The 23,916-nt window shown below is 43.4% G+C and overlaps 1 protein-coding gene across 1 annotated transcript in view; it reads left to right on the forward strand.

Annotated features, from left to right (window-relative positions):
* The window catches only part of SLC6A4 (solute carrier family 6 member 4), a 180,158-nt gene that overhangs the window by 35,977 nt on the left and 120,265 nt on the right, over positions 1–23,916 (forward strand). Inside the window, exon 2 of the mRNA XM_073667966.1 lies at positions 20,432–20,985. Within this exon, the coding sequence (XP_073524067.1) occupies positions 20,541–20,985 (445 nt within the window). The 5' untranslated portion in view covers positions 20,432–20,540. The remainder of the gene's footprint in view (positions 1–20,431; positions 20,986–23,916) is intronic.

Genomic DNA, 23,916 nt, shown 5'->3' on the forward strand with positions numbered 1-23,916 from the left:
GTGACATTGAACTTGTGGGACCCAGAAATGTATCTTTAAATGGCTATCACAGTTTCAAAAAGAAAAATGTTATTCTTTGCATTATGAGTAGTGTTGAGCATTCCGATACTGAAATATCGGGTATCGACCGATATTCGCGGTATCGGAGTTCCGATACTGAGTTCCGATACTTTTAGAATATCGAATACCGGAATCGGAAGTTCCGATAATGCCTGCGCTCTGCAGTGTCTCTGAAGGATGACAAGCTGGATGGCAGCGCTCAGCTTACTGTACTTGTCATTTAGTGTTAAAGGATTTATTAAAAAAAATAATAGTGTTTTCATGCACCGTCTCTTTAAAAAAGCCGGCCGGCAATTCAGCAGCGGCATACACCGGTACCCGGCAATTTACAACAGAAAGAATAGAGCATCACACATAGATTAGATAGATAGAAACATGTCAGTCACATATATAAGAAGTACAGTGACAGTGTTGATTACTGTACTTGTCATTTAGTGTTAAAATAAAGGATTTATTAAAAAAAAAAATTGGCATGGGGTTCCCCGTAATTTTAGTCTCTAGCGGAGGTTAAGCAGACGGCTGGAGCAGATGTTTGAAGCCTGAGAAGGGGGTAATACCCACGGAGCTTCCCAGGCTACTGCCCCCTGCTGAATACCTAACCTTTACTAGCTATTAAAATGGGGGACCCCCCCAGAAAAATGATGTGGGGTCCCCCCTATTTTAATAGCTAGCAAAGGCTAGGCAGACAGCTGGGGGCTGATATTAATAGCCCAGTAAGGGTGCCATGAATATTGGCCCCCTCCCAGGCTAGAAACACCAGCCGTTAGCCGCCCCAGAAATGGTGCATCTATAGGATGCGCCAATTCTGGCACTTAGCCTCGCTCTTCCCACTGCCCTGTAGCGGTGGCAGGGGGTAATAGTGCTGGGGTTGATGTCAGCTTATAATGCCAGCTGACATCAAGCCCAGATTAGTAATGGAGAGGCGTCTATAAGACACCCCCATTACTAACCCCATAGTCAAAGTTAAAAAAAAAAACACAAACACCCGGAATAAAGTTCTTTAATTGAAATAAACACACAGTTTTTTAATGTTCTAAATTAAACCATACTTACCGTCACGCCCATTCCAGCTGAAGCCAATGTCTTCTGCAATAAAAGTAAAATAATAAACCAACATTATCCTTACCTTTCCATGGTGCCCATGACAGCTTCAGCTCTGCTACATTGACATGACAGGCTGGATCGCAACAGAACGCTGCCATCCAGCTTGCTATGCCGCACACACTGAGAAGCGCAGGCATGCTTGTGCTCCTCAGAGTCTCGCTGTGACGGCATAAAGATGAGCCGAGGTCATGTCCAATGAACTCAGCTCACCTCATGCACGTCACTGACAGCGTGGGAGAATTCTCCTGCTCAAGCACTGAGCGCAGGAGAATTTTCCCACGCTGTCAGTGACGTGCATGAGGTGAGCTGAGTTCATTGGACATGAGCTCACCTCATGCATGTCACTGACAGCGTGGGAAAATTCTCCTGCGCTCAGCGCTTCAGCAGGAGAATTCTCTCACGCTCACTGCAAGTGCAGGAGATTTTTCCCACGCTGTCAGTGACGTGCATGAGGTGAGCTCATGTCCAATGAACTCAGCTCACCTCATGCATGTCACTGACAGCGTGGGAAAATTCTCCTGCGCTCAGCGCTTGAGCAGGAGAATTTTCCCACGCTGTCAGTAACGTGCATGAGGTGAGCGGAGTTCATTGGACATTACCTCGGCTCATCTGGATGCCATCACAGCCAGACACTGAGGAGCGCAAGCATGCCTGCGCTTCTCAGTCTCTGCGGCATGGCAAGCTGGATGGCAGCTTTCGGCTGTGATCCAGCCTGTTATGTGACTGTAGCAGAGCTGGAGCCGTCGTGGGAACCATGGAAAGGTAAGGATGAGGTTGCTTTATTATTTTACATTTATTGCAGGAGATCGTTGGCTTCAGCTGGAATGGGTGTGATGGTAAGTATGGTTTAATTTAGAACAATAAAGAATTGTGTCTTTATTTCAATTAAAGGACTTTATTCTGGGTGTTTGTGGGTTTTTTTTAACTTTGACTATGGGGTTAATAATGGGGGTGTCTTATAGACGCCTCTCCATTACTAACCTGGGCTTGATATCAGCTGGCATTATAAGCTGACATCAACCCCAACTCTATTACCCCACTGCCACCGCTACAGGGCAGTGGGAAGAGCGAGGCTAAGTGCCAGAATTGGCACATCCTATGGATGCGCCATTTCTGGGGCGGCTGACGGCTGGTGTTTCTAGCCTGGGAGGGGGGCCAATATTCATGGCACCCTTCCTGGGCTATTAATATCAGCCCCCAGCTGTCTGCCTAGCCTTTGCTAGCTATTAAAATAGGGGGGACGCCCGCGTCATCTTTTTGGGGGTCCCCCATTTTAATAGCTAGTAAAGGCTAGGTATTCAGCTGGGGGCTGATATTAGTAGCCTGGGAAGCTCCGTGGGTATTACCCCCTTCCCAGGCTTCAAACATCTGCCCCAGCCGTCTGCTTAACCTCCGCTAGAGACTAAAATTACGGGGAACCCCACGCCAATTTTTTTTCTAATAAATCCTTTATTTTAGCACTAAATGACAAGTACAGTAATCAACACTATCACTGTACTTCTTATATATGTGACTGACATGTTTCTATCTATCTAATCTATGTATGATTCTCTATTCTTTCTATTCTAAATTGTCGGGTACCGCTGCTGAATTGCCGGTCGGCTTTTTTAAAGAGACGGTGCATGAAAAACACTGTTATTTTTTTTAATAAATCCTTTACACTAAATGACAAGTACAGTAAGCAACACTGTCACTGTACTTCATATATATGTGACTGACATGTTTCTATCTATCTAATCTATGTGTGATGCTCTATTCTTTCTGTTATAAATTGTCGGGTACCGGTGTATGCCGCTGCTGAATTGCCGGCTTTTCATGTAATACATTCTACATTATTCTTAGTTGTTTTCCTTCATGTAGAATTAACCTACAAGGAAAGAAAGGGTTTATTTTTATTCCGATATTTGTGTCCCATTGACTTGCATTGGTTTCCGGTATCGGAATCGGCGATATCCGATATTTTTTGGGTATTTGTCTGATCCAATCTGATCCGATATTTCCCGATATCGGAAGGTATCGCTCAACACTAATTATGAGAAGTTATACAATTATCCAGCAATCTGTGTATCATATACTCTGTATTTACTTGTTATTAAATAGTAAAAAAGTACCATAATCATCTCTTCTGAGTGGCAGAACCCTGTACCTTATTTGGGGATCATAGTTTGATGTTTCAAAGGCCCTTCTTTTTTTTCCCTTCTAGAAGTATTCATAAGTTAAAAATGATCTAACTGTATTTGTGGAAATTTACATATCGATGGATTTAACATCCATTACTAACGTGGTTGGTCAACTTCAGAATTGGGAAAACTGTGGACAATCAAAATAAAATGTTATGGGCTAATTCATCCAGATGCCCCCTCTGGACCAAGCTCTGCCCACTTCTCAGAAAGATGGTTGGGCCCGACGTAAAATAGCAAAATTCATCAAATTTAGTTTATTTGCAAAATTTCAAGCAGTTTTGCTCCAGAAAGTGTAAGCTGCTTGATGAATCGTACCCAGATAGTGTTTTTTTATTTTATAGGCTATGCAAGAAATGTCTACCATATACATAGACGATATGTCAGCACACTTCAACTAATGAATACATGAACTGCAATATTGCTGCTAAACGTAAAAAATGTAAAGGTACTTAGTGTTTTTTGATCAAAGAGCACAAAGGCCAATCAACTACATCAAGGTGTACCTTAATATGGATGGTCCCTAACCACTAAATGTCCTACCTCTCTATGTGCCAAACAGCCTCATGTGAATGGGGAGGGAAAAGGAAACCAGGGATAGCTTGCAATTAAAACCCTATGTGGGAAAAGATGGGTGGACAAGTGTGCTGAGCCCTGGAGGGTCCCCCGATATGTACTTTCTCAAAAAATAAGAAAAAAATAGGGCCTGCACACCATAAAGAAGTTGTCTACTACTTTTTTATTGATGCCCTATCCGTAAGATAGGGCATCGATGTTTGATCGGCCGGGGTCCCGCACCCGGCACCCCCGCCGATCAGCTGTTATTGATGCCGGCGGCGGCCACCGGCCGGAAGTGCTTACTTGCGGTGCTTGGCCGTCTAGCTGTAGTGGCCGCCGTAGGGTACTACACATCCGCCTCCCATTGAATTGAATAGAATGCGGATGTGCGGTACCCAGCAGTGGCCACTACAGATGGACAGCCAAGCACCGCAAGTAAGCACTTCCGGCCGGCGGGCGCCACCGGCACCGATAACAGCTGATCAGCGGGGGTGCCGGGTGCGGGACCCCGGCCAATCAAACATTGATGCCCTATCCTATGGATAGCGCATCAGTGAAAAAGTAGTGGACAACTTCTTCAAGTATTAAATTAATGCACAGATGTACAAATACATTACGTTATTTTTCCTTTTTTTGTGAAAATGCCATAAATGACTGTCTGAGGTTCCCATATAAATATAGAGAGAGATCTTTTCACTGACAGCTGCACACGATGGGATCTATTTCTTAAAAAAAATGCAGGTCCCAGCAGAAATGTATTGCATATGCTGTGGGACGCCTGGGACAACCCTTTGAATCCTAGAAAGAGACTAAACAACTTCTTAATAAAAAAAAAAAACATGTAACGACTGATACAATAAACCCAAAAGATCAGACTAGATGGCATATTATAAAAACTGCTTCCTGCCGTTGAATTGGCCAGTATACTGTCTCCAATAGCATATTTCATACCGTGTAATATCTATTTTATGTTTCTAGTTATGTGGAATGACATATGTAAGATATTTTTAAACAAGTTCCTAATGTGACTTCTGCTTTAGATCTCAAGATGGCAAATTCAATTGCTGTGTAGTAATTTTGTTAGTCACTGGGACCTAAACTCCTGTGCTGCCAGGGGATGAAAAAACAATGCCTCGAGGAACCTAATATGAAGCAGTTCACTGATGATCGGAGAATGAATGACAGTGACACAAAGGGTTTTTCCTTTCAGCTGAGGGACTGAGGCATCGCTTATAGGATTGCCGCAGTATAACGAGACATGTATACAGGGGGCATCCTTTTTCACTTTAATAAAATATTGTAGTAAAAAAAATGTACAAGACTTTCCCTTTCTCCTTCCATTTTGTTAGTACTGCAATACTGTTGTGCGCATTTAAATAAGTGTAAATAAAGACTTAGAAATAGTGATCGAGCACTAAAATGCTCGGTACTTGAATCGAGCAGGTCAGGCGCTCGGACGGGCTCAACTCAAGTACTAAGTATAATGGACGCCAATGGGAAACTGGAGCATTTTTCCTGAAGACCCTAACAGGAGGGCTGGGGAGGCAGGAAAATCATTGAAATGGATGGAAATCGCGCTCATATGGAATGGGAACAGCATCTCTAACTCCCAGGTCGCTGCTGGGAACAATGTTGTCAGAGTATTACTCCACTTTTACAGACTGACAATAAAACATATCAAACCTAAGATAATATGGATTTTACATGAAAAAATGTTAGGAAACATTCTTTCCTGTCTAATGACTTGTATATAAGGCATAATTAAAAAGAGAAAAAACCCACCTATAGTAGATGACATAGTAGAGGGGGAAATAAAACTACACCCACCGGTAAATGTAATTTTAAAATTTTACTACCTTATCTGGGCATGTGGTGTGAGTGACTTGGTCAGACATATCTTGTTTAAATTATGAAGGAGGGACTCTGAAACTCACAAAGCATATGCGGACCTGCAAGAACTGCCAAAAATTAGAGGGAAGAGGGACTCCGATAAACCCTGTTTTAGACGAAAAGGAGGGCCTCATACACTGTGTCTTATCATCATCTACCTCTTGAGACACTAATTGCCATTCCCCACCGTCTTTTTCTTCTGACCATGGCTGCTCAAATAGTTGGGCATCACTACACACGATCTCCTCAAGTCACTCTTGAAACTTGCAGACCGAGAGGCTAGAATCAATGAATGGAAATGTAAAGAGCTCCTTGGAGTGTCCAAGTGTGGGATCACTAGTCTCCTAGGACTCGCCATGATGGGAGGAAGGAGGATCAGGGTGAGGATTATATGGTGCTGACTCTTGGCTAGTGAGACTGGACCGTGTGGAAGACAAGGTGGTGCTGGGAAACATACTGGAAGCATCTGCCATCCAACCGACCACCTGTTCGCACTGTTCTGGCTTCAAGAGTGGTGTCCCTCGCCCCCCTGCAAAGTGGGACAGGAAGCTAGGTCTCATGGATGAGCATGTTTGTTGTGCTCCCGCAGCAGGCACCTGGCCCACAGACTTGGCTTCTGCGTGCACCATCAGCAGCACGTCCACTTCCCCGACCCTTAGCGCACGTCTTGCACATTTTAAATTGGGTATATAACATATGTCTGCAAATTTTCTGGTATTAATAGGGAAAAGAAAATATGTAGCTCTGAAAAGGACTTTTGTTTTTAGGTTGCAGTAGCAGTATACCTATAGAAGGACTGTAAGGCTGTGTTCCCACGATGTGTTTTTTAAGCTTTTCCGCAGCGGCAATTCAGCTGCAGAAACGCTTAAAAAAGACTTGGTAGAACGTCTGCCATGTTCCCCAATAATAATCCGCATGTGATGTGCACATGCTGCGTAAATTTCCGCTGCAGATTATCATTGCGGAAAAAAACGTAGCACTACCAATTATTTTGCGGGAGCGCAGCGTTTTCGCCGCCATTGACTTGCATTGGAACGCATGGAATCCGCTTCACTGCATCTGTACATGTGGAATCCATGCATTTCAATGTGCGGATGGTACCAAGGTGTGAAGAAGAGGAGACTCTCCTCCGGACCAGGGTACCATAGAACATAGAACCTGTAAAAAAAAAGAATAAAATAAAAAATAAATATTCTACTTACCTTCTGATGGCCCCCGGTGTCTTTGTCTTGGCTTGTCGGCAGATCGCGGTGGACTCAAGGACCTACCATGACGTCATTTAGTCATGTGACGAGTCACGCGACTGCTGACGTCGGCAGGTCCTTCAGTGTACCACGAGCTGCCGGCAAGCCGAGACTCATCGAATAAAGACACCGGGGGCCATCAGAAGGTAAGTATGATATTTATTTTTTATTTTTTAACATTCTTTCGGCTACACTATATAAATCTGTGGCACCCTTGAGGGTTCGGTCGCCACAGAGGTACTGCATCTCACTCAGAGGTGTGGTATCTCACTCTCAGGTAGGGAGGGAGTACAGCTCGGGACCCTAACACCTGCATCCAACACATACCAGCAGTGGGGGCAGGGCGAGATTGCTCCTAAGGGAGAGCACAGTCCCGGGTCCCTAGCTGATGGGAGGAGCTATGTAGTGGGTGTAGTTGGAGGAAGTAGCTTAGGGGAGCACATGAAAGAAAAGTATAAATAGAGAAGCCATCTTGTTCAGTCAGAGGAGAGAGTAGAGAGCAGCCAGAGAGATCAGTCTGAGGAGGAGAAGTGAGGGAGCAGGAGCTCTGCTCAGGCGGAGAGCCTGAGGAGAGGCCCAGGACTGGAGGAGAAGGAGAGAGAAGCAGGAAGGGCTCCAGGAATGAGGAAGGGACCCCAGGGGTACGGGCAGTGCTGGAGGCCACCCGTACGCCCGAATCTACCAGGAGGTGGAGGGGTCAGGCCACACAAAGGGGACCGGTCTCTCAACTAGCGGAAGACTGTACGTCTCAACTAGAAACCGGAGGCTGCAGTATTTCAAGTCCTGCAGCCAACAGTCCATACCAGTCTCACCAAGAAGATAGCTATAGAGGACCCAGGGGACGGAACAGATGTCGCCCGACAAGGCCCGCGGGTACCGGATTGGGACACTTGGTATGAGGTGCAGGGAAACGGCCAGAGAGAGAACACACAGAAGGGGGTCCCGCTAAGTACTCCGGAGATATCTGAGGGTGGACTGAACCCCTCCCTGAATAAGCGCAGCACGACGAGGGAAGTTACACTGGTACCTGCAACTTGGACTGCAACAACCGTGAGTAAAGACCCTGAGGACTGCACCCCACTGTCTCTGTGATTATTATCTGCGCCATCACCCCTGCACTACAATGCCCAGCATCATCTACTTCGCTACAAGATCTACACTATCCTGGAGCTAAGCTCTACCTGTGGAGAGCTGAACCAACCCTGCTGCACTAATATCAGCTCCAGAGGTTCTGCACAGTAGTGGCGGCTCCACATAGCTGCATACCACAGGTGGCGTCACAAACTATATATATATAAAACTTTATTAATTCCCCTGTAAATTATCCCCCCCCTTTTAATGACCGCCCTGTGTCACGGACCGGGTCACCGCCACTGTGACATCTCCCCAAGCAACCACCGGCCCGGCACCGAGTACCCCACGACCCATGGGGCGCGTCAAATCCATGCCATTTGCATGGATTTATATAGTGTGACCAAGTTGTCAAGCACTTTCCAAGTGATGCTAAAATCGCTTGGAAAGCGCTTGACAACCCGCATGCAGAAATGCATGTGAAGAACGCTTCACTTCCGCATGTCCCTGGCAGGAAAACGCATGTACAATCCGCATGTGTTTTTTCTGCCAGGGAGATGCAGAAACGCTCAGGAAAAAATCCGGAGCATTTCCGCATCGTGGGCACATAGCCTAAGGCAATAAACCCTGCCTATTTGCCTCTAATCCAAAACTATCCCTCCTCCACCGGTTATCCCTACTCTGAATGCAGGTAATAGCGGTTTTACTAGAGAAAAGATAGTATGTAGCCCTGAAAAGGACTTTTGTTTTAATGGTGCAGCAGTGGTATACAAGTACTGCAATAGCAATTAAACACTGCCTATATGCCTGCTCTATCCAAAGCACTTCATACTAGATCAACTCTCTCTAAACTGCTTCCTGAGGATATAAATCCATGCCGGTTGCATGGATTTATATTGTGTAACCAAGTTGTCAAGCACTTTTCCAAGAGATGCTAAAATCGCTTGGAAAAGCGCTTGACAACCCGCATGCGAAATCGCATGTTAAAAACGCTTCACTTACGCTTCTACCTGGCAGAAAAAACGCATGTAAAATCGGCATGCGTTTTTTCTGCCAGGGAGATGCTGAAACGCTCAGGAAAAGTCTGGAGCATTTCTGCATCGTGGGCACATAGTCTTATACTGACCAGCTGCCATCTTCATCTTTTAACCACACCTCTCCGGTTGGTCTCCAGCAGCGTGTGACCTGCCGGATGCCTCCAGTGTTTGCTGGGTGATCCGGAAGTCACTACTCAATGTAAGGACTTTTTCATCAGAATTTGTATGCCAAAACCAGGAGTGAAACTTCCAGAGAATAACTATAATTGAAAGATTGACACCTGTTCTGTGTTTTGAAGACACTCCTGGTTTTGGCATACAATACTGATCAAATATACTGATGTGTGAATAAAGCCTAAGCCTATGAGAGCCAGAATGGTTCTCTCATAGACATACAATGAGAGCTTGTGATCGTTACCTCTGACTTCTGGTCAGTCAGGCGTTGCAGTCACAAGATGATGACGTGAGACGAGAGTGGTGCCGGGAACAGCTGTAGACAGTGGATGGTAAGTGTAAGATTAGGGTCAGGGAACTTAGTGGCACCACTTCATTGCTGCAATAAAAAAACCTGCTGCAGTGGCGCTTTTAAAACAAATGCTAATCACTAAATTCACAATTTCAGGGTCCAAAATCCCTACTTTTACATATGAAAGGCCACCATACACATCTCAGTTGGCTCTCCCATACACATGGGTGATCATCTGACAAAAGAGACATCATCAGATATGTCTGGTAACAGCTTATCTCCGAAGGATGATATGATCAAGTCTGAAATCCGTCATGCTGGATCCTCCTCGACGATAAATTGTCCAGGGCCCCCAGACACATTAGTCGATAACGGCAGGTTCGTACAACATTAATCTCATGTGTATGAGGGTCTTTACAAGATTAAATAAATAGGTGCATGTTGCTGAGCATTTATTGCAGTAGCTTAGAAACAAACAATCATAACAGCACTTTGCGAGTACTAAGGTATATGTAAACATAAAATATATAATTTGCGTTAATGCTATATCGATTATTCTAAAAAATGTGAGGTTCTAATATCTGGTAGGGCCTTCTGACAGATGATGTTAAGGACGTAGAAGGATTGGGTTATTTAACAGATGACATTACACCAGGCCAGCGAATCAAACGCGGCATTGAGAAACCCGGAAGGTCAGGATATTCACGCAGATCCTATCCCCAGCCAGAAAGCACTAACCTGGACCAATGGGCCAGGGCCAGGGTTACGCTTATCGCTAGTGTCTCGCAGTGTCTTTCTCCCTTCTCTCTGTTGAGAACACATGAGCATTCATCTCTATGGAGGAGTTACTTGAGATAAATTTGAGTCAACGAGCCACACTATATGGCCTCTTAATCATTGAATTCAGGTTTTTCATTTTGTCCCATTACCACAGATGTGTAAAATTCAGCTCCTTGCCACGGATTCTGCCTTTACTGACATTTGTGAACGAATGGGGTGTTTTTTAGAGCTCACTGAATTGAAATGTGGCACCACAGTATGATGTTATCGTTGTAACAAGTCAGTTCATGATTTTTCTTCCCACTTAAATATTCCACATCAAGGTGGTGCTATTGAAGAGTGGAAAAATTTGAGTACCAAACCTTTCTGGCTTTAACGTCAGCACTAAAACTGTGCCCTGGAAGAACCATAGCATGGGATTCCATGGCCAAGGAGCAGCATGCAAGCCTTAAATCACCAATTATAGTGCCAAGTGTGGGATGGAGGGATGTAAAGCCACTTCGCTCTGTATCAAAGGAAATGTGTTCTGTGGAGTGATTGACGCGACCCTTGGGCCGTGGGGTATTCGGTGCCGGCCCGGTCGGTGCAGGGGATGTCACAGTTGCAGTGATCCGGTCCGTGACTCAGGGCGGTCAATAAAAGGGGATTATAGTTTTTATAGTTTAATGTTCGTGACTCCACCTGTGGTCTGTGGCTATATGGAGCCGCCGCTGCGGTGCAGATCCCCTGGAGCTGACGGTGACGCAGTTGAGTTGGTTCAGCTCTCCACAGGTAGAGCTAAGCTACAGGGCAGTGCAGTGATGACTTAATGAGGTAGATGTTGCTGTGCTGTGTAGTTCAGGGGATGGCGCAGATAATAATTCCAGGACACAATGGGGTGTAGTCTTCAAGGTTTACTCACAGTTGTTGAACTCCAGGCTACCAGGACCAGGGTAACCTCCCACGCCGTCCTGTGTTCACCAAGGAAGGGGTTCAGCAAACTCCCAGGTTGTTTCAGGAGTACATAACGGGACCCCATTCTGTGTGCCTTCCTCGGTCATCTTCCTGCTCTGGCTCTCACCCTCCTGTCCTGCGCCTCGCAACCAGTGTCCCAAGCTTCTAACCTCGGATTTTGGCGGGTAACCTGCAGTCCCCTGAATCCTACCTTTTTAGAGATATAGTTGCGGTTATGAGCAACTGCACCCTGAAAGTACAGAAGCCTCCGGTTTTCTAGCTGAGCCTTGTAGTTCTCCACTAGTTTAGGGGCCGATCCCTCCACGTTCCTGCAAATTCGGGTGCACGGGTGGCATCCACACTTTCCGTGCCCCTAGGATCTCTTCTGTTCCTCCTGGAGCCTTCCCTGCTCCCGTCCTCTCTCTCTCTCTCTTTCCTGGGCCTCTCTTACTAGGCTTCTCTCTTCTCAACTCCTGCTCCAGGCACTGGAGTCAGGAGCCTGGACCTCCTCCACTGCTCTCCTGAGCAGGACTCGCCCTGACTGAACCTGTTCTAGATGGTTCCCTGCTTTCTTATACTCCTACTGAAGTGCTCCCCTGAACTACTTCCTCCACCCACACCCACTACATGGTTCCGCGCTCCAGCCAGGGACCAGGGACTGTGCTCTCCCTTAGGAGCAATCTCGCCCTTCCCTCTGAAGTGGAGTATGATGGATTCAAGTGTGTGGGTCCCGGGCAGTACTCCATCCTTACCTGAGAGTGGGATACCACACCTCTGGGTGAAATGCAGTACCTCTGTGGTGACTGAACTCTCAGGGGCGCCACATGATGTGTCACTCTTCTCTTTTTGGCAGTGTGTTGGATGAGTGTGTGTTTGATTGCCTTGAGAATATTATCTTTCTGACTGTATTGTGCCAACAATAGAGCTCGGCGGAGGAGGGTTAATGCAATGAGGTTGTTTTTCAGGGGTTGGTCTCGACCATTTATTTTCAGTGATGAGAATTCTTAATTTTTCAGCATACCAAGACATTTTGGACAATTTTATGCTTCAAACTTTGTGGGGACAATTTGGGGAAGGTCCTTTTCTGTTCCCAATGACTGTGCCTTAGTGCACAATGCAAGTTCCATAAAGGCAGTTTTGGACAAGTTTGGCATGGAAGTACTTGATTGTTCACACGGAGCCCTGACTTCAACCTTATCCAACACCTTTTGGATGAACTAAAACAAAGTTGTGAGTCAGGTCTTCTCACTCAACATCAGTGTCTGACCTCACAAATGCTCTTCTGGATAAATAGACACACTCCAAAATCTTGTAGAAAACCTTCTGAGAGGAGTGGAAGCTGTAATGTCTGCAAAAGAGACAGACTCCATATTAATGCCTATGTATGTAGAATGGGATATCAAAAGCTCCAATAGGTGTAATGTGAAGGTTTCCTAATAATGGTCCACTCGTCAGACATTCCAGATTCATGAAGAGGCGTGTACCTCTTCGTGAATCAGGAGTGTCTGTTTCTACAATGCCTCCTCATCGAGACCAGCGAGAGAATTGATGGTCTTGATGAGTTGAAGGCCATTAGGTATTACAGTAGAAGCATTGTGGATGAGCTTCCATAATATCTCATCCATTCTCTTGAGCAAATAAGCAGCATAAATTGACCAAACCAGTAGATTCTCCATTTCAGGAAGTCGGCAGTTAAAGGGTTCTATGGCAACATACCCCAGAAAGATGAGGATAGTTTCCAGTTCTAGTTATTAGAATTCACTATTGGATACGGAGCTACAGGATACTTGTTGCACAGTTGTTTTTTAATTAAACCTCTTTTAGTACTCTTCTTTGTATATTTGTGGGGGGATTTTCTTATGTAGTAAGAAATGTCGCAGATGTTGGTTAAAATGTTAACATTTTGATTTGACCTTTTATATGATGAAAAAGTTTATAAACTTTGCTCATAAATCATCATAAGTACTAAGCCATGTTCTGACAGGAGCAGATATAACTCCTTGCTTGGATCTCCTTGTATTTACAGTACCAGCTGTGACAACCCAATGTAACCTTATAAAATTTGTTATTGGAGAGAGAACCTCATTTATTTTAAATGTCACCTACTGTGAATTTGATGAGTTTTTAGTAAGTATTTTACAAAATTGAAAAGTGAAATTCAATTCTCTGATATTTTTATCTGCTTTTTTAAAATGCTGTTGGCATCAATCATCTATTACACATCACTTGTTTGGAGTATAGATGGCATTGATTGTTGCACTATCATGGGCATGATACAGCAAGGTTATAATGGCCTACAGCATTTGCCTTGGGATTGCGCACAGTGTAAGCGAATGAGCTGCAATGTTGCATGATGGCTCCTGCCAAGCACAGGGAAGCAAATCTGTCAGGACCATGTTGGTAGAATGAAATTATTATAGCATCTATTAGCTAGAAGGGATAAATGTTGTGAAGAATATCCCCTTTGAGCAGTTTCAAAGTTCTACCTCTACTCATCCTATTCCGAACTTACTCACCCAATTGTTAAAATATCTTGAGGGTTTCATTACTGACCAGAGGGAAAATCTATGGGTCACTAACATTTATTACATAGCATTAGTCAAAAAAGTTCCAGATTGTTCACATTCACATCCTTGTAGATACTCCACTTAGTTAACCCCTTTGAAAAACTTTGAATGTCATATTTAGCATTTGGGATATTTTAAATTTTTCTGCAATTTTTATTATTAAAAGTGCAAATATTGGTGAATAATATATCCAGAATGACGGATGCCCCATTGATTATGGTCCCTATCATCCATGATTGGATAGCAGTGCATGCAGTTATTGTAATCACTGAGTGTTCCTACAGTAGGATCTGTGGGATTCTTGGGTTCATAGCAGAATCAGTTGCACATATTCACCTCATTTTAAGTTTGTCAAATATTTCAAGTTTCTCATTATTACAGTTTCAAGTGACATAATTAACACTCGTAGAATCCATTGCCTGAAAAGTTGAAGTAGTGTTTTTATTAAACAAAAAAAGTTCCGAAAACATGGAAAAAGTCTACAGCAGTACAATAGTTTAAGTTTTTACAAATTTTGTTCCCACAGTCAGAGGGGATGGATGATAAGAGTTCCATAGGGTAGGAGAATAAAGACAGATGTCTGAAAAAGACATCTTATACAAAAGCAGATACCAACAGAACATCATAGTGTACAATTCCATATGTTTTGGAGATTGAAGTGGGCCCCCTTAATCTTGGACCCTTGTGCGCATGCACAGGGTTGCACCAGTGCTATGTCTGCCCCCGATCCTGTACACATAGTTTATTAGGACCTGTGAATGATTCTAGAAAAAAAAATCTGATGGTGATGGGAATAAAAAAAGTATATTGAAGCTGTTAGAGGTCAGGGAATACAAATGAACTGTAGTTCAAAAAGCAGGACAGAGGCATAAAAGGTTGTGAGATGTTGGGGTTGTAGAATGATAATTCTGTTCCGTATGATGACAGAAAGGAATGAAATTTCATAGTAATTGAATTTGTAACCACCTCTTGATAGATTAGATTGGACTATAAATCGTATGAAATGGCTACATTTAATATTGAAAAGAAAAAACACCAGGAGGATGTCCATAATGGACTTTTCTCAAAACTCAGGAGGCCAGGAGAGTGTCGACTGATTTGTGCAGTCACGTTGAAGGGATATTCATTTCAATCATTAACACCTTTCTTGCTCAATAGATTACAGCTGCTCTTTGTACATGAACTGCTATATAGTATAAGCTATTTGTTTGGAAGCCACTAAGGAGCAATGAGGAAGAAATGACAAGGCCTGCTGGCCATAACTGTCTGCCTCCTCATGTCATAGAGCAGTATGAATCACAGTAACTGAATAATACACTAATTCAGTAAGACACAGGGAGATTCCAGTATAGAGACGCACAGCCACAATCAATCTCCGTAAATAGGATGACGAATTCCCTATTTTATCTTTGATTCTTCACTAAGAAAAATTAATGTAACAATTACATCATCTGTGATAAAATGTAACATTTGTTTGCTTCAATAAGCAAAATGTTATTAAGAATAACTTACAAGCAGTGTGGAGAAAAATGGGTTCCCTTTTTAAAAGGACTGTCTCGTGAATTTAAGTTTAAATAATTACCATTGCAATCAATCTTATTCAATCCCCATTGCAAGTCAGGCTTTCTTTAGCAAAATGTACAAACTTTCTGCTACTTTGTAATAAACCAAACAAGAACAAGTTTGAAATAGCTCAACACAACTAATAGAACAATGCAATTTCAGTTTGTAAGGCGCATAATACACGCAGAAGGTCTCTATGCCAAAACTCCTTGCTATATAACGGTACTTACCCAGAAAGACTAGAAAAGTCTGCTCCAATATGCTAAAAAACATATAATCGAGCCACAGAAGATTTTGGATTCTGTTATCTACAGCAATTAAACAAAATTAGACATTTTCAGACCTATGGATCATCTGTATGTTTGGAGGAGGAAAAACTAAGCATATGCTGCAAAGAACACCCTGCCTACAGTCAAGCAAGGGGATGGCTTGGTGATGCTTACAGTTAAGCATTGTCTGGATCAGTTGTTCTTTCTCTGGGACTAGAAACCTGCAGCTTGTGGACAGTAAGGGCTCGCTCACACAAGCATATAACATGGTGGTGATGTTTTATCAGATAGCACTCTGCCCAATGTTATACTATGGGGCAGTGCAGATCTGCTATTATTTTTTTCCTCCTGCTGATTCGGCATGAGAAAAAAATTGCAGCTTGCTGTAAGTGCATCCGATAATCGGACCATGCGCAGCAATACAAATCTATGGGTTGGTGTGTAACATCAGACTGCACTCGGATGTCATCCCAGTGCAGTCCGACATCCGCAGACTCAGACAACGGAGAAGATAGATAAAATAAGTTCTCCGTCTTCTCCACACCTGTGCTTCGATTTTTGCATGCACGAAAATTGGATCACACTAAGATGACACTCAGCTGAAACTCTGACAAAGTTTGAGCCAAGTGTCATTAGCATAATCGGCCTGATCATCTCACATGAGAGAACATACAGGTGTCTGACTGCAGTCTAAGGTGGATTCAGTCAAGAATCAGAAAATCCTAAGAGAAAACATCATGCCTTCTGTGAGGAAGGTGAAGCATCACAGGACCTTCCAATAGAGCAATGATCCCAAGCATACCTAGGCTTGGTTACAGAAGATATTTTAGAGTCACTATTACAGTTTTTGCACATAAACTCAACTGGAGGCCATTACCAATATGTAATGGGCTGAGTGGTGAAACCACTGTGCCGTGATCCGAGGAGAGCCCGAAGGGGTGTAACTAGGACCCTCACCAAGTCTGACCTCAGATGCACAGCGGCTGACAATACCGGCTGATGAGAGAGGCGGAACCAAGTGCTACTCCGGGACTGACCTCGGGTGGATGGCAGCTGACCCCCAAAGGGACAGGAGGCAGGAGCGGCCAGAAATGGTTAGACTGGCAAAACACAGGCAGGCTGGTGCTGACTGGCAAGGCTGATAGACAGGCAGGCTGGCATGGCTGGAATACATGCAGGCACAGCTGATAGGCAGGCTGACATGGCTGGTATACAGTCAGGCTGGCACAGCTGGTATGCTGGCAGGCAGGCACAACTGACAGACAGGCAGACAGGTTCGACTAATTGGCAGGCAAGGCTGATAGGCAGGCTGGCACGGCTGATAAGACAGGCAGGCTGGAATGACTGATTGACAGCCAGGCTGGCACAGCTGATAGGCAGGCTGGCATGGCTGATAGACAGGCAGGCTGGCACGGCCGATAGGCAGGTATACTGGATACAAACACTAAGACCTGAGAACTAGCAAGTGTGTTAGGGAAACAGACAAACAACTTTGCACATGCACCTCCCATCAAGTGGAGGTGCTTTAAATAATAAGTGTCTTCCAGCCATTGCCTGGGGACACTTTAGGATGGAATAGTGTCCGGGGATCTGCGCACCATGCGCGTTCCCCTGGGCGGCAGCAGAGCAGAAGAGGAAGGAGGAGCGGAACATGCAGGACGGGGGTCGTGGCAGTGAGTGAGTCGACGTCTCTGCCAGAGGAGGGAGGCAGAGGGCAGAGACGCCGGTGCTACAATGAGCTAACATTTGTAGTGAAGGGGTTGAATATTTCTAAGACTGCAATAGTCAATAATGGAATTTTATGTTGTTTTTTGGAGAAACCACTTGTTATATGCAGCTATGTTTACACAAAGTTTTTTGAGTGTATCCATGCCAAAAACCTCCTCAAAAACTACTTTAAAAACACTTGAAAAACGTTTGCAATTAATATCTATGGGACATTTACTTTAATGTTCATGTGAGGAGTTTTTTGAGCTTTTTCTTTTTTTTCTGAAAGAGTTTTTAAAAATATTTTGCCTGGTGTGAAAAAAGAATGGATATGACTTCTTTTGAAGCGAATACTGAAAGAAACATATTTACACTAGACTCAAATCAAAAGGTTACAAAGAATACTGCAAAAAAAAAAAAAAAAACAGCTTTCAATATTCTTCAAAAACTCCAAAAATGTGCTTCCTGAAGCAATATCCATTTGAAAAACGAGTTATTAAATACCTCCAAGAAACTGTGTGAACATAGCCTTAATTGTATTAAAGTTGTTTTTGTTTGGTTTAAAGCAAGCGCAAAAAATTGTAAATTTTGTTTGTAACTATAATTTGCAATGGGGGTTGAATAATTTTGGTTAAAAATATACCGGTAGGTGTAAGTTTATAGAAGATAATGTGTTTATATTCCCCTTCACCAGAGAAATATACATAGCCAATTCTTAGAGGTATGATATTACAGACCATATAGTAGATACATTGATATTGCTTAAAAGTCGGCTTTTGACAGAGGTCACTCGTTGCATGCTCAAAAACGCATAGGCAATCCGAAAAATGTATTTGAGGTGGAAAAGAAATAAAATGACAAAAGAACCTTGCTTGATGCTGTACTGCTCAAGATTGTCATATCCTGCTGGCTTGATGGCTGCAGCTGTTACATGGATATCTACAGCGAATTAATTAATTATTGAACATTTCACCAATTTTCTAAGTAAATATATTTCTAAATGTGCTGTTGACATGAAGTTCTCTCCAGATGTTGGTAACATCCTATCCACACAAGCAAAGAAATCAAACCATAGATGTCCATAAATTATGAGTAATAATGAGAAATGACACGGGGAAAAAGTATTGAACATGCTTACTGAAATTTTAATAATACTTCGTACAAAAGTCTGTTGGTGATGACAGCTTCAAGACGCCTCCAGTATGGAGAAACTAGTCACATGCATTGCTCAGGTGTGATTTTGGCCCATTCTTGCACACAAACACTATTCAAATCCTGAAGGTCCCATTGGCTTCTTCTATGAACTCTGAACTTTAGTTCCTTCCATAAACTTTCTATTGGATTCAGGTCAGGTGATTGGCGAGGCCATTCTGGCAGCTTTATTTTCCTTCTTTGAAACCAGTTGAGAGTTTCCTTGGCGCTGTGTGTTTGGGATCATTGTCTTGCTGAAATGTCCAACCCCATTTCATGTTCATCATCCTGGTAGATTGGAGCAGATTTTTATCAAAAATATCTCTGTACATTTGTCCATTCATCCTTCCTTCAATTATATGAAGTTTACCAGAGCCGTATGCTGAAAACAGCCCCACACCATGATGTTCCCACCTCCAAACTTCACTGTTGGTATGGTGTTTTAACGTGGTGTGCATTATGGTATCTAAAGTGTTTAATTTTGCTCTCTTCTGACCAGTCTATATTCTCCCAGTATTTCACAGGCTTGTCTAACATTATCTAAATGTTGTTGAGTAAACTTTAAACGCACTTGAACATGCTTTATGTTCAGCAATGGAGTCTTGTGTGGTGAGTGTGCATATATGCCATGGAGGTTGAGTGCATGACTTATTATTTTCTTTGAAACAATTGTACCTGCTGATTCCAGGTCTTTCTGTAGCTCTCCACAGGTGGTCCTTGGCTCTTGAACAACTGTTCTGATAATTCTTATCACTTCTCTGCCTGAACTCTTGAAGGGAGCACCTGGTTGTGGCCGGTTTATGGTGAAATTATGTTCTTTCCAATTCCATCAGTATATTTTGCAACAATAAGGTTGCGAAGGTATTGAGGCAGCTCACTGGATTTACCTATCATGACATTTCTTGTGTGGCACCTTGGTAATGAGAGATCTTTTTATAGGCCATCAATTGAACCAGTTTTTCACTAAGTGCAGGATTGCTTTCTAATTACTGCTAGATTTCAGCTGATGTCATGACTTTCCATGACCTTTTGCACCTCTTTCTTCATGTGTTCAATACTTTTTCCCTGTGTCATTTCTCATTATTACACATAACTTAATTTATGGACATCTATGGTTTGATTTCTTTGCCTGTGTGGATTGGATGGGTTGTTACCGACATCTGGTGAGCATTTCATGTCAAGAACACCTTTAGAAATATATTTACTTAGGAAATTGGAGAAGTGTTCAATACTTATTTCACCTGCTGTATGCACTCATGTAGATGTCACTGCTGCAACTAAAGACCAATGAACTTTTGGAATAGTGGGATATTTTAACATGTGAGTTTATGTTGGGGTTTTTATGTAATCTTATACCATTCACTCCTTTTATATCCACATTTTTTGGGGGATCTTAGGAGAAAAAAACATTTTTAAATATTTTATGATCACTTCATGAATTTTTCACTTATTTTTCCACTTGGGGATATGAAAACCTCTTTATTGGAATGTCTGCATGGAAGTTCTGGTCTTGTGTTAGGCCACATTTCCCACAGACATGAACGTTCTTTCATCACCCTCAATATCTACAATTTTATGTTTTGGGATTTTTTTTTCTTTCACTGCAGAGGTGATGAAAGTGCTAGGCAAATAAACAATGCTAATAATAAAGCTCAGCTTTCCTTCACCTCTGGCAAAATATTCAGAGTGCTCCCCTTACCCTGTAGCCAAATACTCTGGTGGATTAGAAGACCAGTTTTATGTAGCATATTAATTTGGTCTCTTATTTATTTAGTTTTGTGTTTTTACTCTCGTGGTTTCTATGGTTTCAGGACCACCACTGGAAGATTATACACTCATCGGCAACTGTCATCGCTGAAGTCTTCATAATTCCTACAAAGTGCCAATGGGATTCATCTAAATTTGTACAGAACCAAGAGGATGGAAAGAAAAGCAGCTTGTACTGAGAGCCCATCCTTGGGTTCTGAAAAGGAGCCCCTGACATGCAGAGCCCGGTCAGAATGCAAAAAAGATGGCCAACTTCTACGGAACTGCAAACCATCTCTACGTCTTTCTGAAGAACTTAATAAAGTGCACCCCAGTCCCGGAGAGAGGGCTGAGTCTGATCATGTATCTAATAAATACTTAGCAGTTCAGAGTCCTGATGCCCCATGTAATGGAACCAGGAATGGACTAGATGACGGTTCAGCCCCTACACTCACTGTGATTCCATCTTGCAGAGCAGAAGTTCAGCATCTGCAGACAGAGCTAGGCGAGCGAGAGACTTGGAGCAAAAAAATAGACTTTCTCCTATCGGTCATTGGTTATGCAGTGGACTTGGGCAATGTATGGAGATTTCCCTATATCTGTTACCAGAATGGAGGAGGTCAGTATGCAATTTATTTATCTTCATAGCTATAAAAAAAAGGTGTTTATAAACCTGCGATATTCATGAGGTATACTTCCCGTTTTTTACTGTACCATATTTTTAAAGAAAAAGCCATACTTGAAAAAAACTGTATATTTTTTGCGGGAGTCGAAATATCGTATTTGAGATGGGTCAATAAAGTACCACCACTTTTTTGTGCACTTTGGAGTGTGGCTATACATAAATAGTGTGTGTGTATAATATATAATATCAACTATAGCATTAAAACCAGTTTTCTAGTATTGTGTAGATTCCAATCACGCTACCAAAATACCTCTGACCTGTCAATGCATGGACTGTCTGACCTAAAACTAGGATATTAGTAGCAGAACCTTAAAGTCCTGTATGTTAAGAGATGGTGTATATTTGGATTGAACTTCTTTTCCAACACATCCCACAGATGCTCCATCGGATTGAGACCTGGGGAATTTTAAAGGCCAAGTCAACACTTTGAACTCTTTATCATGTTCCTCAAACCAATCCAGAACATATTTAGTCGTGTTGATAGGGCTCTTCTGAAAGAAGCTAATGTGATTAGGAGATACCGCTGCCAGGAAAGGTTATACTGACTGACTGATCTGGCTACACAGTGCCATACACCCTCAGCTGCAATGCATTGTGTGTTCTATTTCAGCGATTTATGCTACATAAGCTCTTGAATGGGGTTGGACCAAATGGCTAGCCTTCTTTTGGCACTGGCATCAGTATTCTTTAGGAGCCCATGATTTTCTTTACTTAATACAAACTGTCTTTTCTAAAGTTGACCACACTCTTTAGACTAACATTGGTTCATCCTGCTGTATTGAACTGTCCAACAATCGGATGTGTATGTCGTGTTTCGATTACTTTTGTTAAAGAATAAAAGGAGCGTAACCGGACAGCAGCTCAGTCATTGCTACCGCTCTCTGCCACTTTGCACCACCGCACTCAGCTTATCTTCCTTTGAAACAAAAGATTAGACATAATGAATCCTTGTATTCTGTAACATACTCTAGATCAGGGGTGGGCAATTAATTTTCCTGAGGGGCCACATGAGAGGCCGTGACTGTTGTGGAGGCCAAACCATTGGAGGGAAATTAATTCTGCTCAATATTAATATTAACATATTAATTATTTTATATTAATATAATTGTATCACTTAATATTGAGCAGAATTAAGGATGCTGACATCCCCTATATATTGTATGAACTTGCACACAGCCACCTATATGCCATAAGAGTCCACACACAGCCCCATACATACAGTATGAGACCCCACATAGCCCCCCTACATACCGTATGAGCCCCGACATAGCCCCTCTTGAGGATGCGGATAGTGGCGACACCGGGCATGGAGCGGTCCGCGGGCCGGACTGGAACAGCCAGAGGGCCGGGTGTGGCCCTCGGGCTGCAGTTTGCCCAGTTCTGCTCTAGATAAAAAAAAGAAAACAGTAACGGAGATATCTGTGTCCGGTGCCTGGGAATTAGCGGTACAGTTAGTGCTGTTCCCAAGCGCCGAGTGCTGAACACTGCCCTCATCATTGTCCCCTGCCAGCGCTGTGATCGGCGCCAGCAGAGGACAATGTTGAGAGTAGTATTCTGCTCCCGCTGTCTCCAAAACCTGTAAAAATAAGAATAAAATAAAAAAATCCTTATACTCACCTGTCCGAAGATGAAATAAGTGTCCCACGCTGTAATCCATCTGACCGCACATGCTGAGGAGCTGAGGAGAATGAGTCGATCCAGCGAGCGGACCCCTAACCTGCGCTGAGCTCACCGAGCGATGTCCTGTCACTCAGTGAGCTCAGCACAGTTCAGAGGCCCGCTCGCTGCAGCGAGTCATTCTCCTCTGCTTCTCAGTGTGTGCAGTCACCTCAAGCCACCGCAGACTCTGATGCAGAATTGTCGGTCAGATGGATTACAGCGAGGGACAATATGTTGGACAGATGAGTGTTATGGTTGTTTTTTATTTTATTTTTATTTCAGGGGACAATGGCTTCAGGGAATTAGGTGTAAAGGTGAGTATGTTTTTTATTTTATTCTTATTTTACACTTGCTGGACACAGCGGGGGCAGAATATAACTCTCAACATTGTCCCTTGGTCACGCTGATCTCAGCGCCGGCTGGGGACAATGATGACAGATGCCTGCAGCACCTGACGCTTGGGAATAGCGCAAACTGTACCGCTGATTCCCGGGCGGCGGTACGTTTCACATAGATGACACATGGATGTCACACGGTCCGTGAAAACACACTGACATGTGCACAGACCCATTAATTTCAATGGGTCTACGTGTGACAGTGTCTCCAGTACATGTGGAAATGGACTCGTATTCAAAACACAGACGTGTGAAAGACCCCTTAAGGTCACTTGGATACTGTATGGCAAAATACCAAATAGGGAAGGGAGGGTGCCAACAGATTATAGATGAAGGGATTTTCTGGTACTAGATATCGATGACCCATCCTTAGGATAGGTCGTAAACATCAGATCAGTGGGGTCCACCACACCGCCAAACAGATTATATCTATTGCAGCGTCCATGGCCACTACTTTTACATTGATGATCTATCCTAATGATATCAGATCAGTGGGGTTCTGACACCTGGCATCTCCACTCTATGGACGTAATCACTAAGATGCACACGCTTCTTATGAGGTTACTCCACTATTACTGATCGGTGGGGTTCCGACCCCTAGCACCCCCACTGAGCAGCTGTTCTCAGTACTGGCGGTGACCGGATGTTGACAGTTGAGGAGCAGAGCAGCACTACTCCATCATATATGTAGTGACCATGGTCGAGCACTGCGGATTCACCCCTACTCTTTCTAAATGGAGTACCTGGCAGCAGTCATTATAGAGTTGATGGAGCCTTGCTGTTCTGATCCACAACTGCCAACAAACCAGCC

This window comes from Phyllobates terribilis, unplaced genomic scaffold (assembly GCF_046119375.1).
Source record: "Phyllobates terribilis strain yellow unplaced genomic scaffold, ASM4611937v1 Scaffold_2__4_contigs__length_985480577, whole genome shotgun sequence".
Lineage (NCBI taxonomy): Eukaryota > Metazoa > Chordata > Amphibia > Anura > Dendrobatidae > Phyllobates > Phyllobates terribilis.